The sequence below is a fragment of the Solanum pennellii genome, chromosome 2 (genome assembly GCF_001406875.1).
Source record: "Solanum pennellii chromosome 2, SPENNV200".
In the NCBI taxonomy this organism is placed as follows: domain Eukaryota; kingdom Viridiplantae; phylum Streptophyta; class Magnoliopsida; order Solanales; family Solanaceae; genus Solanum; species Solanum pennellii.
The window spans coordinates 39,501,060-39,515,034 of record NC_028638.1 but is presented as its reverse complement, the minus strand read 5'-3'; the positions used below and the strand labels follow the sequence as shown (position 1 = coordinate 39,515,034).

At 34.7% G+C, this 13,975-nt stretch overlaps 2 protein-coding genes across 2 annotated transcripts; one reads left to right on the top strand and one right to left on the bottom strand.

The window, feature by feature from the left end:
• Window positions 1–4,849: 4,849 nt before the first annotated feature.
• On the top strand, window positions 4,850–6,211 carry LOC107010892 (B3 domain-containing protein Os11g0197600-like). Its single transcript, XM_015210151.2, has 4 exons — window positions 4,850–5,165; window positions 5,263–5,538; window positions 5,631–5,818; window positions 5,918–6,211. Exons 1-4 carry the CDS (start codon window positions 4,850–4,852, stop codon window positions 6,209–6,211), a joined length of 1,074 nt encoding a protein of 357 aa, XP_015065637.2.
• Window positions 6,212–6,733: 522 nt separating this feature from the next.
• Window positions 6,734–10,794, bottom strand: LOC107011032 (leucine--tRNA ligase, cytoplasmic-like). Its single transcript, XM_015210348.2, has 2 exons — window positions 10,635–10,794; window positions 6,734–10,364 (listed from the first exon to the last, which is right to left on the bottom strand). The coding sequence occupies exon 2, from the start codon at window positions 10,334–10,336 to the stop codon at window positions 7,097–7,099; it is 3,240 nt and encodes a 1,079-aa protein (XP_015065834.1). The 5' UTR covers window positions 10,337–10,364; window positions 10,635–10,794; the 3' UTR covers window positions 6,734–7,096.
• Window positions 10,795–13,975: the final 3,181 nt, after the last annotated feature.

The following is a 13,975-nucleotide window of genomic DNA, read 5'->3' as shown; positions in this document are numbered from 1 at the left end:
AAAATATGGTGGAAGAAGAAAGGTAGAGTAACATGAAGAAGGGCGGGGCGGGAAAAAATTATCTTTTTTTCTAACTCAAACACATCTACTTTTTTATTTTTTATTTAATCTTATTTACATGTCAACTTTGGAGGTGATATTAAATTCACTTTTGAGTAGTATAAGTGTGTAATAAGTCGTCTCAATAGTTTAAACGTGTAAGTGACTTTTCGGTACAACTTCAGAGGTGAATTTATGTCTTTTCTCATTTATTAACGGTATGAATAATATTTACTACAACTTTTGGGTTTTCTAGTAATGTATACTACTCCCTCCGTCTCATTTTATATGTTATCTCTTTCTATAAATAGTTGGTTCATAATACTTGTCATTTCATAAAATCAATGCATAAATCATGATATTGTTCCTTTTTTACCCTTGTGAGTTATTGGGCTTGAAAATATACATTTGACCAACTTAGAAAAGTTAAGTAAGTGATTCATGTATCAACTAATCAAAATAAATTAATTCATATTCATTCATTAAAAACTTGAGTTCCAAAAAATTAAATAAGGGTAAAAATGTACATATAAAAAAGGGACGGAGGGAGTATAATATTTTATGATTACTGTCTAAATAAAATTAAATAAACACTTATAACATTTTAATTTAGAGTGACTTTTTTTAAAAGGCATTCTAGTAGTAACTCAATTTTATAGGGATATTTTGATATTTCGACTTTCGACTTTTTTTATTTCCACTTATAGTAATATATGATACTTTTTTTGTTTCTAATTATTTGTTCATTTTTTCTTTTTTAATTGTACCTAATTACTTATCCACTTTGACAAATCAAGAAATGACAAAAAATTTTTATCTGTTATACCCTCAATTAATTACTATAAAACTTTTTTAAAACCTTAAGTTTTTAATTCATTCACTTCATAAATAATAGTAAAATAATAAACTCACTATGTTAATAGTTACTTTTTAATAGATGTATCAATTCAAAAATAGACAAATAATTAGAAATTAAAAAAGTATATTATATATGATGATATCTTGATTCAAGTAAAATTTATAATCACATACACATAACTTCTCATAAGCTGATAATCATATATGAGAAGGAGAGGAAATATTTCATACCAAATATATATCCGCATACTCAAAGGTCAAATTTATCGATAGCCCCCTAAATTTTGACGCCAATTTTCAATTAGACACTTTAACTAAACTTTTATATATTGTGATGAAAATGACACAATAGAACCTTACATAAAGTGTTTAAAATGAACAAAATCTAGTTAAAGTGTCTAAGTAAAAGTTAGTGTCAACTTTAATGGGTCACCGATGGATTAAGTCTAAATTGCATGTATATTTAATTTTCATGACCATCAAATCAATAAATTATTATTTTTTTCGTAATTTTCATTGGTCAAACTGTAACCTATGGTTAAATGAAATTCCAAATATTCCCTTATATAGTAAAATTTATCAGATTTTCATGTACATACTTTTTGGTCTCTGTGGTATATTACTTACGCGGATTTAATAACTTGTAAATCAGTTACTTATGCATATCTGCTATCAATATGACTTCAAATTAAGTAATCTGAAAATATTTAAATAATTTTTAAAAGATAATTTGAAAATATTTAAAAAACAATTGTCAAAGCTCAAAACACATTATGGTAGACATGGACACATTATAGAAATCATAAAAATCATATTAGTTCATATGTGGTGATCTTGGTTAACAACTACCCAAGACAGTGGAAAATAATTCAGTCCCCACCCTTTTACCTTGTTTCATTTGCACCTGAACTTCCATAGTATGTCTCTGGCTCTCTGCATCTTTGGTTAGTAGCAACAAAAACAAGATGTTACTGAGCTTGCATTAGAAGGCTATGTCAAATGCAACCAGGACATACTCAAACATTTACCGCGTAGACAATCAACCAAAACCCCCATACGAAAAGGTAGAACAGAAAGCTATCTCAACTCTAATGTAGAGCCTATATATATCAAGAAACTAACAAAGTAGACAATCAGCAAGAGTCGAATTAGATAGAAATCCATGTACTAGCCATGAAGGACAAAGACCTAGCTAAATTAGGACTAAGCAGCATCAAAGTAAAATGTAGATAGTACTATTAAGTTATACAGGTAGCTGCTCTAGAATCATCTTTAACCCCCCCCCCCCTAAAATAAATGCAAGTTTTACTAATCAACATCTAAGAGGGACTTGTAAGTTTCCTTTTCATCAGCTACTCGCTTGTTATAAGCATTCATCTTCTTAAGGTAATCATCGAGGCGTTTCCTTGTCTCTGCTACGTAAGAGATATTCCTATTTCATTGTGGGGTGGTGAAGTGAGTGTGGCCTGAAAAGAAAGGGACAAGAAGGCCTTCCGGGAAGGACTCAAAGGAAATCTCATACTTATAGTCGCGATGATATACGAGTCTGTAACTACGCTTGTGCAGAACTAGCAGACTTGATACAACTACAAGAGCAATTACGAGTTAACCCAATTTGTCGGTATGATTATTTAGTATGCATCATTTCTGTTTCATTGTGTCTCATCGCTCTTGTGCATCCATAGCTAACTGAAAACAATTAAATGTACTAAATGTATTAAGGGCTCGATGCTACCTGGATGCAAATAGCATGGATATCCCCAATTTTATGGAGCCACGGGATGGGTGAACGTTTTCTTCCTCAGAGTCTGATAATACTATTAGCTGCATAAAGACTCTCTTCGCTTCTTTAGTCTCTGGAGTTCTCTTCATCGGGCCAAGCATGTTATCATCTTTGGCATGGGATTTACCTCCTTTCATGATGAACCAGAGTGAGACAAAAAAAACAGTGACATTGTGGCTAGATGAGATCAGTGCAGGCTGAAATCGAAGGGTTAAGAAGACTGCAAGGGAGGAACTAAAAGGGAATCTCATACTTAATAGTCAGGACTCACGATGATATAAGAATCTTTAACTAGGCTAAAAGAGTGACTTAAGTTTCCGAAATAGCAAACTTGATACAAGAAACAACAGTAGTTAGGACTTAACCCCAAGTAGTCATGAGTATGATCTATATGCACCGATTGTTTTTCGTTGTGTCTACCATAGATTCTAGTTCATGCTCAGATTAACTGAAAACAATTTAAACATACCAAATTTATAAAGAGGTGAACCTTACCTCGATGTGAATAACATGGATTTCCCCCATCTTTGGAGCCACGGGATGGATCCACCCTCTCTTCTTCAGAATCTAATAGAATTACTGGCTCCATTTTTACTTCATTCACTTTGTTAGTCTCAGGAGCTTTGGCATCAGATTTCGCTACTTTCATGATGAAACCAGACAGAGACAAACAAAGAGGTAAGCCCTAGCTGAGTTACTACAAAGGGCTTCAGGGAGAGAATCAAAGGTAATCTCATACATACAGTCTGTAACTAGGTTCAGAAATGGCAAAATTCAACAAAACTTAGAACTTAACCCTAATCAGTCTCTGCATCGTTTGTTCACATAGTAAACAAAAACAACAAACTATACCAAATGTATAAACTAGAAAGAGATCAAGGTTACGTAAATTTGAATAGCATGAATTTCCCCCTTCTTTAGAGTCACCCCCTTTTTCCTGATAAATACATTGCCTCCATTTTAACTTTCTTCAATTTTCATAAAGCTTCATTGTTCTCTTCAACTTTTTCTACCTCATCCTCAGAACTGCTAAGCTCCTCAAAATGTGTAATGTTGGTTAGACATTTCTTTGAGTATAGCAGGACTTGGAAGGTGGACTTGTTGATGAGAAAAAAGATCAACATGTCTCCTACCTCCAACTTGTGATGCAACACAAACCGTGGCCAGTCTCCTTCACATACGAAATAATCAGATGCCACCTTCACTATCTTGGCTTCCCCAATATAGTCCTTCATCCGTTTTCAGTAAGGCTGTCTTGGCCAACATCTTCTTGTGTTCTTTGACAAAAGCAGCCGGCATTCGCTAACAAGATTAGAAAAACTCAGTTACAAAGAAAACAGAGCAAGAATATAGTGTAGATGGGAACTCTCAAAAGAAAAAAACTTACTATTTTATCGATAAAGCCTTGTTCAAGAAGATCGGAGAAAGATGGATGCTTGTTGTTGGGAACCACTGCCATTGTAATGAAACTAAGAAATAGGGGAGAAGAGAAGAGGAGAAAAAAATGCTTAATATGTTGGCTCACTATTGTCAGTTTGTTACTGCACCATTTCACGTTACACACTCTCACACACAGTGTGTGAGGCCACCTATCAGCTTGTTACTACTGCCCAGCTGTCTGTCCTCTGTTACTTTCTTCCACAATTTTGTTTTCTTTTTTCTGACAGGTGGCATTCCTCCATTTTTCTTGTATTTAAATTTTGATATCCGAAAAACGTCACGTAAATTAGGACGGATAAAAAAGTATTTTGTAGGGAAGTTCTCATAAATGATTATTGTTTGGGTCTAATTAACTACTCGTAACTAAACGGGACCAAATTGATAGCAGGGACTCACTCCTCACACAACCATTGTGTATGTAATGTGAAATGCTGCATTAACAACAGCAACAACTTCACCAACACCAGTTTTCCTCTCTTTTTCCTCTTCTTCTTACTGTCATTTCAATTTTGCAAAATGGAGAAATCCGACAACAAGCATCCATCTTTTTCCAATCTACTTGAACAAGGCTTTTATCAATGAAATCGTAAGTTTTTTTTCTTAAAATTCTATTTATTTCTTTCTGAAATGTGAGTTTTCCTAAACTTGATGATCCGCACTTGTTAGCGACTGCCGGCTGCTTTTGTCAAAGAACACAAGAAGATGTTGGCCAAGACGGCCTTACTTAAAATGGATGACGGGATGTCTTGGGAAGCTAAGATAGTTAGGGAGGCGTCTGATTATTTTATATGTGAAGGAGACTGGCGATGGTTTGTGGTGTATAACAAGTTGGAGTTAGGGGACATGTTGATCTTCTATCTTGTTGAGAAATCAACCTTTCATGTCCTGCATTACTCCAAGAAACCTCGTACCAACATTCGACATTTTGAAGAACTCAGCTCCGAGGATGAGGTAGAAAATGTTGAAGAGAAAGACGATGAGGAAGAGAACATTGAAGCTTCAAGAAAATCTAAGAAAGTGAAAACAGAGCCAAAAGAATCGTCAGGTTAAGTGTAGCATCCATTTATTTATGCACTTTGGTTCGTATTTTGTGTACAAGCTATGAAGGAAATTAAATTAGTTGATAAATATTTTCTTGAGAGTTCATGGTACACCGTCCACCGAGTCGGATGATGATTCTACAGATATCCTAGATGGTACTCCAACAAGCAACAGATCAGGGAAAACAAAAATTTCAGACATGGTTGTGCATTCTGTTGAAAACCTAGGCCATTGTCCATTAGGACAGTCCAGCAAAATGAAAAGACAAGGAGATACAGAGGATGATGTTTCACTTGACATTCATATCAAAAGAATGGAGATTGAGAAGAAGCTACAGGGTGTTGCTTCACCTCCTTTCACAATAGTGGACCACTTAAGTAAGTATTTTGATCTTCTCTGATTTGCTATCTATGAACACAAACTTCATATCAGTCATCTAGCTTGTTACATGTATGTTTTCCGTGTGAAGCAATCGACAACGAAGGCTGCAAGATGCAGAGTCAACAATCCAGTGTAATTTATGATGTGCGCAAGACAGTAATGGATAAAGAGAAGGCTATAGCATATCAAAGAGCAAAAGCTAATTTCAAGTCTAAAAATCCATTCTTTACATCTTTTATGCATCCTTCGTATATCTCCAGATCGAGCAATCATCTGGTAAGCTCTAGAAATTAACCGTCACTTTGTATAAGTTTACAGTACTGTAATCTTTACTAGATTTAGAACACGTTGAATTGAGTTCATCTCTTTTGGCAGTGCATAATGTTGAGATTTGCTAGGACATATATCCCAGAAAACTGCAGCAACATAATGCTTCGTGTTGCAGGCAGGGGATCTTTGCCTGTCACATACTATACGGGAAAAGCACAAGCTAAGATTGGCATTGGCTGGGTAGCGTTCGTGCTTGACAATCAGTTAAAAGTAGGTGATGTTTGTGTTTTTGAAGTTATTAAAGGCACTCAGATCTTCATGAATGTCACTATATTTCGGGCAGCAGGGAGCATGCCAATGCAGGAAACTGATGGGCAGATTGTAGTTAGTTTTCATTAGGATATATGTAGTTTGGAATGAAGTTAGAATTACGTAGCAAATCTTGGAGGAAGATTGCTAAATTTAGCTCGATGTGAAATTAAAACGAGCTATTATGTTCTATGGTTCAGTCTTGCCTTTCTGACAGTTTCACTTATTTTTCCTTTTTATAATGCATATTGTTAGTTTTGAATCCTACATTCACCTTAAACCTGAATGGAAGGTGATTTATAACAATTTTCAAAAGAATTCCAAGGAACTAAAGGGCTTAGCCAACACCATATATACCTTTATATTTACTCGATTCACTCAAGTAATGCAACCTATGTTGCTTAGACTCTTCAAAAATGTTAATGGGCGAGTGTTAGGATCCTTCCAAAGTAATGCATTTTCAGAGGATCCGACACAACGCAACAACATTTTTGGAGTGTTCGAGCAACATCGAGTGTGACAGATCCATTAAAAAGAAGGTTCCGTGGAATTCTGGCAAGAAAGAAATGGAACTAGCAGTTAAAATTTTGTTATGAATAAATAAAGGCCTCATAATATGAAATTACGTAAATTACTCAACAAAATACAGTCATACTTGAACAGCTTATACAATCAAGCTATAAGCAGAAATGATCAAAAGAAGATACAACTAGGAAAACCTTGTAGAATGGTAAACTCAAAGATGCTCAAATTGTCAAATTCCTACTCAACGAGTACTACTGTGGAGATATGATTGCAGCTGCTCCATATCAAGATTGAAGCAAATAAACCGTTAATTTGGACCTAGAATGTCAGCAAGTAATAGAATGTAGGCAGAATGCACGGACAAGAAAGATCTAAAACGAGAGTATCACATCATGTAGGTCTCAAACAAGACCTGTTCATCACATAACTTATGCGGCAAAAATGATTTACTCAGAGAAAGATAGCAGTTGGATTTCCTGGTGAGGGAGGATTCTGCTTCACAACTGCAGCATGAGGCCCTGCTCTCTCTAGAGCATCATCTGTCATAGATAAGATCTCCAATGTCTCAAGACCAAGCTGTCTCTTGATCAACTCCGAGTTCTTCTCAAGGACTTCAATCTCACCGAAAGGAAGCTTCAAGTCCAATGCTTGAAACCCAACAGCCACTACTTCGTCTTTCTTGAACCTCAAGAATGGCATACACAGCTTTTGTATTTGTTTGAAGTTGCCTTGTTGCCCGATCTCACTCTTCTGCAATTCGGAGAGGATTTCTTTGTCAGGTGCAAAGGAGCCAGTTGAAGTGTCGAATTTCCTCTGCAGGATTCCCAAACATTCCTTTTTCCATCCACTATACTGCTCATCCACATATACCAGGCCCACAGAAGGTTTGTTTTGGCTACTCAAATTGGCATTTCCTTTCTTTGAACCAGAAACTTGCTTCTGAAGCAGCTTCCTCATCGAGACAATCGTGTCTTGCAAATATTTGTTGGCCTTCTTAAGGCTAAGATCTGGCAAATCAGCCTCTGGCCACCCAGCTTTGATGCCATAACCATCCTTCTTCAAAAGCTTTCTCCAGGCATATTCAGCATAGTGTGGACAGATAGGAGCAATAAGTCGTGTTTGAACATCCATAAATCGCCATAGCAAATCCCGGTTCATGCCTCCTGAACCACAGGAAAGCCTATACTCATCTCTGGCAGCCTGAAGATCATAAAAACCAGTTTTCAGAGCATCCCGGAACATGTACTCACTATAGTTCTTCTCTGTAGTCCTTACTGCAATATTTATTTCATTAGCAAATACGCGGTCAGCATATGTGGATGGAGGCCCAGTTCTTAAAGATGTCTCTGCATCAAGGACTTCCTGCATCCATGCTATTTCTTTTGTAAGACGTAAGATAGCAGCATTAGCTGTTTCAAAGACAAAGTTAGCATCGTCCATCCCATCACCCGCATCAGCAAGAGAAAAGCGTGTGGCATCAGCTGAAAACTCTTCAATTGCCTGCCGGAGTGTTCGGAAATTCCCAGTGGACTTAGACATCTTCTCAGAGTTAAGCATTATATGCCCATTGCATCTGAAACCACGTGGCCAGTGGTGCTTAGGGAATATGGCAGTGTGGTTATAGATGCAAAAGGTAAGATGATTCTGAATAAGATCCTTGCCAGAAACTCTAAGATCGAATGGATACCAGTAGAGAAATTCCTGCTTCATCTCCTTTAGAAGAGAAGAAGATATGGAAGAATTTTCAGGAAAAGGCCCATCACAGAACAAGAATTCCCAGACCTCATCTGTCAAGTGCTCTGGTTTCACTGAAGAACGATCATTACCATACATGTCCCCTTTCTGCAAGAAGTGTGCCACTGTGTAATATGCCATATAAATAGTGGAATCGGACAAGGACTCAACTAAGAATTCCTCATCCCAAGGAATACGAGTTCCAAGCCCAAAACTGCGAGAACAAGCCCACTGATTAAGCCAGCTGAGAGTGTGCTCAAAGCCATGTCGTGTCTCATCAGAGTAGAGATTCATATTGGCCAGACACTCCTCTGCAGCCTTCCTCCATTCTGATTCTCCATAAGTGATATACCATTGATCGGTCAAAGCCACAACACACTCATCCCCGGATCGCGACATGACTTTTTTCTCAGGTTCACTATATACTACAGCTTGATTTGACTCCAAAAGGTTACTCCTGATCAGACCTTTTGCTTCTTGGACTTTCATACCAGCGAATTCTCCAACAATCATGATCCCCTCATAAAACCCGCCCTTGTAAATTGTTTTCTTTGCCTCATCAAGCTTATCTCTCTCATTTTGACTCTTGATTTTTTTTTCAATGCAAATCCTCTCAGCTGACCTGTCTCCAAAATCTGGATGGTTAATGATCGGAACTATCTCAAACGGCACGACCCACTCATCCTTCACACCAAATTTGGCCCTGAAAGCTGGCTTTGACTTCAAATCATGGAGGGCCATATAATCATCTGGGGAATCACTGGGAACACTAGTTACAATTCCAGTACCCTTATCAGTAAGAACAGATAACATGGGCAGAGTGTATATTATTTCATTAAATGCCAAGGGAGACCTCAAAGGCAAACCTATAAGATCTTGACCAGATAATTCAACCAAACAAGTAGGCTTCTCAGGGATATGAGACAACCTTTGGTAGGCTAGATTAAGAGCTGCCCTATAAGTCATGACAAAAACCTCAGTATCATTAATCTCAAACGCCCCGTATTTTCCTTCAGGCAAAACCCAAGCATTTGTTTGCCCATACATGGTCTCGGGTCTCAGGGTAGCTGCTGCGAGAAATACCTTTTTCCCCTCCAGAGCACTCATCTTTGGTGGAAAAGGTGAGACAACTTCCATCTTAATAAGGGTATACTCCTGAGGTATAACTCCTTCACCGGAAGCACGGTCATGGTCAGCACATGGCTGACCATCTAGGGGTGAATATACGGTGTACCTGAGATCTTTAACAATCCTTCCCGAGGCTTTCAGCTTCCGCATTTGCCACCGCACAAACGAATCAAAGTATGGATTAATGTCAGTTGTAATAAAAACCCTACGCCAATCACAGCCCAATCCAAACTCCTTCAGATCCTCTACGGCCAGTGGTGGAAAGTATGTTAGCCAGTAATATGGGTCTGTAAACTTGGCAATCTCCTCATCCGACAGACCATAACTCCTCATTATCTCCCACTGGTACTTATCACCACCCGTCTTTGCAACTGCCTTTGATTTTTTTCCTTTAAATTTTCCACCCGGTGCAGGCTGATTTCCTTCCATCTCAACCTTCACTTCTGTTTCAACATTCTCCTCTTCCCTAGCTGGAAAAACAGGAGGGTTCCCAAACATTGATATCTCCCTCGAAAGCTTATCCGAAGATGCCTTTATGGGCATCCCAGTGCAGTGAAAGGCAAAAGGCAAAAGAACAGTAGCACCTTTCAATCTATGATATGCTGCTGCAAATTCTAGTTTTGACAATGAAAAAGCATGACCCAAATGTAGATATCCATTCATGTAAGGAAAAGGGAAATTCCCAAAGAACTTTTCCCCCACTTTAGGAGGTGATTCTTTAGGTTCAGCTTTAAAAACATCACCTTCAGTCCACCAGTTATGAACCTGTTTCTCTATCTCCAACAATTGGTTCCTCCGGGCAAAACTTCTGCCACTTTCTTCTGCCATCACTTCGCTATCAGCAACCCCACAGAATCTACACAAAACAGGTAGAAGAAAAAAACATCTTCATAACTATTATCTTCACAGATCCATCAAGAACCATGTTTAAGTAACTCATCAATAACCCCACAACCAAAGACTGACACTTTATGCTTTATTTTCAACATCTGAATGATGGGTATTTGGCAAAAACGAAAGAAAACAACAGATCGAACTGATTCAAGATAATTAGCATAGTTACTAATGCATACAATTCAAAAAAAATGAGACACAGAAAAAGTGACAAATTAAGAAAAGGAGTTACCTTGATTTGCTTAAATTGGATGTCAATATAACATATGGAGAAAGTTGCTTAGGCTGAAGTGAATATCTTCTCAGTATTTGAGACGCCACAATGAAGAATGAAAATCAAAGTTGGAAGGGTAACGCTTACTAGGTTTTAGCTTTCTTTTGTCTTTACTGTTCAGCTTACCATTGAACTACAATGGTCCCTGCAAAACTAGGATTAGGCAATTTCACCCCACTAGATTTTGTTATCTCATTTTTGTATATCTCAACAATTTTGCTACTACTAACCTAAGTCATTATATTAATTTTTGCAAAAAAGGAATTTGAATGGTCTTAGGTTCTGAATATTTAAACGATAAAAAGAAAAATGAAAAAAAGAATGAGATTGAAATATTTATGAATTTCATTCAAATTTTTTTACTTAATCAAACAATTTTAAATTGAGTTATTTCAACTACAATTAATGATCTTTTAAATTGGTCAAGATTCTCTAATTTAAAATCGCTTCTCTATGGTACCTTGTCGATTCATTTCTCAGAACCAGAATGGCTTACGAGTTACGATATGTTTGGAAAATTCGCAATCAATTGATTTTATACCGAAAGCCAATAAGGAATTCCATTAGTAATCGATTGTTTGGTCCTTTGGAATAACTCACTAAAGTTAGTAAAATCGTGTTAGGATGCCCTAATAACTATAAATCGAACCGATCCAATCATTTTAGTGATCCTTCCTCTTTGCTAGGTTTCTTTTTTGAGTTTTTCATTTACTAATGAATTGAATCCACCCTAATTTGATCATTAATGAGATTCTTGGTTAGAGACTGATGTGACATGAACGCCTAGCGCGCACCTTTATCATCTCGTCCTCTTGAAGTAGTAGAAATATTTTGGGTTCTTTCTTTAAAAATGAAACAATTAAGAAAAAATTACTTAAATGAGTGTCTTTTAATAAATAAATACTTATTTTAACAAAACTTTTTATTTAGTATTATTTATAGCAATACATAACAATATATTTTAAATCTGCAGTATGTATTAAAAGTGAATTAAGTATGCAATATATATGTATTATAATTGTTTTAAAAATATATTATGCTTGTTTGGTAAGAAGTTGACACATTATATTATAAGGGGTTTTTGATTTGGGAACTAGTTATCCAAGGATTGCTTATCTCGGGGTTAGTCATCCTAGGATAACTTATCTCACCCTATATATGGGATAACTTATCATATAACTATGGTAAAAATGGAGGGTACGTCATCCCAAACATGTAAACCATACAAGACACCAAACTTTCATCCCAGTATTAAAAATTTTTTATCACAAGACTATATATTTTTTTTCATTTCCCTCACACCAAACGACCCCTAAGTGTATTAAAATATGTGATAAATATATTATTCATCAATTAAATTTGTATTGTATGTGAATACTAAATTGTTCTTTGTAATACGTATTAAAACTGTATTATAAATGTATTAAAAGGGATCAAGTGAAAAATAATATTATTATAAATGATAAATATTTTTTTGAACAACTTACAAAAATGACTATATTTATAGGGTTATTGAATTTTAATAGTTATAAGTATAATATTTACAAAAAATGATTACAGTTTATGTCTATATCTAGCTGGTTGTATAACTTTTATTATTATTATTATTATTATTATTATTATTATTATTATTATTATTAATACAGTTATAATTTAATTCACTAAATAAGGTAATTTATGTTACAACCCTTTAATTACTTCCCTAAGACTCTCAACTTTCCATTATTAAATTACCAATTAATATTTACCTATTGAAAACATATATATTCAGATTCCATTTAAATAAACAAAAATATTAGATACATTTTACCCCATTCTTTTGTTGTCTCTATTGTTCTTACTTAATTGTTCTTATTCAGACGTCATAAAAAATATTCATAGAATTCTATTTAGTTAAATTTATCTATTATATTTGATGAATTGATGAATGAATCTTATTTCTTCGATTTTGAATAGTTGAACTCCATGACAAGCATAACATGTGCGGTAATTTTGATTTTTGTAAATTACTTATGTGGCGCTTCAATCGGACGATTCAACACATATAATCTAATTTCCTAATAAGAAAAATGTATTATTTAATTTATACAGTTAGCATGAATACTTTGATTTCAAATGGAAACAATGACTTGTATAACTTGATGTATTAATATATCTAGGATACAAATCACCATAGAACTTAATGTATTAATATATCAAACTTAATAAAGTATATCAATTTAGCATACAAGCACAACAATTTAAATACATCTACCTTACGAATACACCTATATAATATACATATGACTACCTTTGTTGTTAAACAAAAATACACGGACAACCCAAAAATAAGAAAAATAGAACATAACACAATGTGAGTATCCAAGTGTATTCAAATATACTAATATACGCTAACAACCTTTCAATTTGTGATAATATTTTAATACAATTGGACAATTTTAAAAAAAACGACAATGAAATATAATACAACACAAGTATCTAGATGTATAACCATTTCACTGTATGAAAAATTGAAAAATACAAACCATCATAAAAATTTAACGTATTAATATATTAAACTATGTAAAGTATATCAATTTAGCATAAGAGCACAACAATTTATATAGTTACCTTATTAATACACCTATATACATTTGAATACACTTGTTGAACAAAAATTGGATATATGGACAACCCAAATATAAGAAAAATAGAACATAATACAATGCGAATATCCAAGTGTATTGTTGACACCCAATTTTGACCGACCTTTAACCATTTTTAGGATTATATTCGACTAAATACGTATTTTAAAATTTACTTAAAGTTTTAAAGTTTTAGTCGATTTTTTCTCAAAATTATATATTTTAGTATCATTTACTTTATAAAATTATTGTAAATATTATTATATTTTTTAAATTATTAATGAATTTCAAATGTTTTGAAATTTAAATGATTTTCAATTATACAAAAATATTTTAGAAATTATTTAGATTCTAGCCTATTTTATTCTAATTTCTTTCAATTCTAGCCACTCCAATTAAAATTTTATTACTCATAGCCACTCTTTCATTTCAATTCTAGCCAATCTAATTGCAATTTTAGCCATTCCAATCCTCCAACCAATTTGATTTAAATTTTTCATCTTTTAATCTCATCCATCCATCTTAAATAATTCCTAGATCGAATCCTAACTCTTCATCTCGTATTAAATCAATGGTCCATATTTAATCCACCTATTCCAACCTAAAGTAGAGCCTAATACCTAAAAAATCATCCATCATTCTCTCTTCCTCCCCTCCCTCTCTCCAGCCGCCTCT

Bases quoted from the DNA above. Each gene is read 5' to 3' on its own strand.
- LOC107011032 (XM_015210348.2), bottom strand. From the start codon at position 10,336: ATGGCAGAAGAAAGTGGCAGAAGTTTTGCCCGGAGGAACCAATTGTTG.
- LOC107010892 (XM_015210151.2), top strand. From the start codon at position 4,850: ATGGATGACGGGATGTCTTGGGAAGCTAAGATAGTTAGGGAGGCGTCT. The intron at 5,166-5,262 runs GTTAAGTGTAGC...TTTTCTTGAGAG, and splicing joins AGAGCCAAAAGAATCGTCAG to TTCATGGTACACCGTCCACC. The intron at 5,819-5,917 runs GTAAGCTCTAGA...CTCTTTTGGCAG, and splicing joins CCAGATCGAGCAATCATCTG to TGCATAATGTTGAGATTTGC.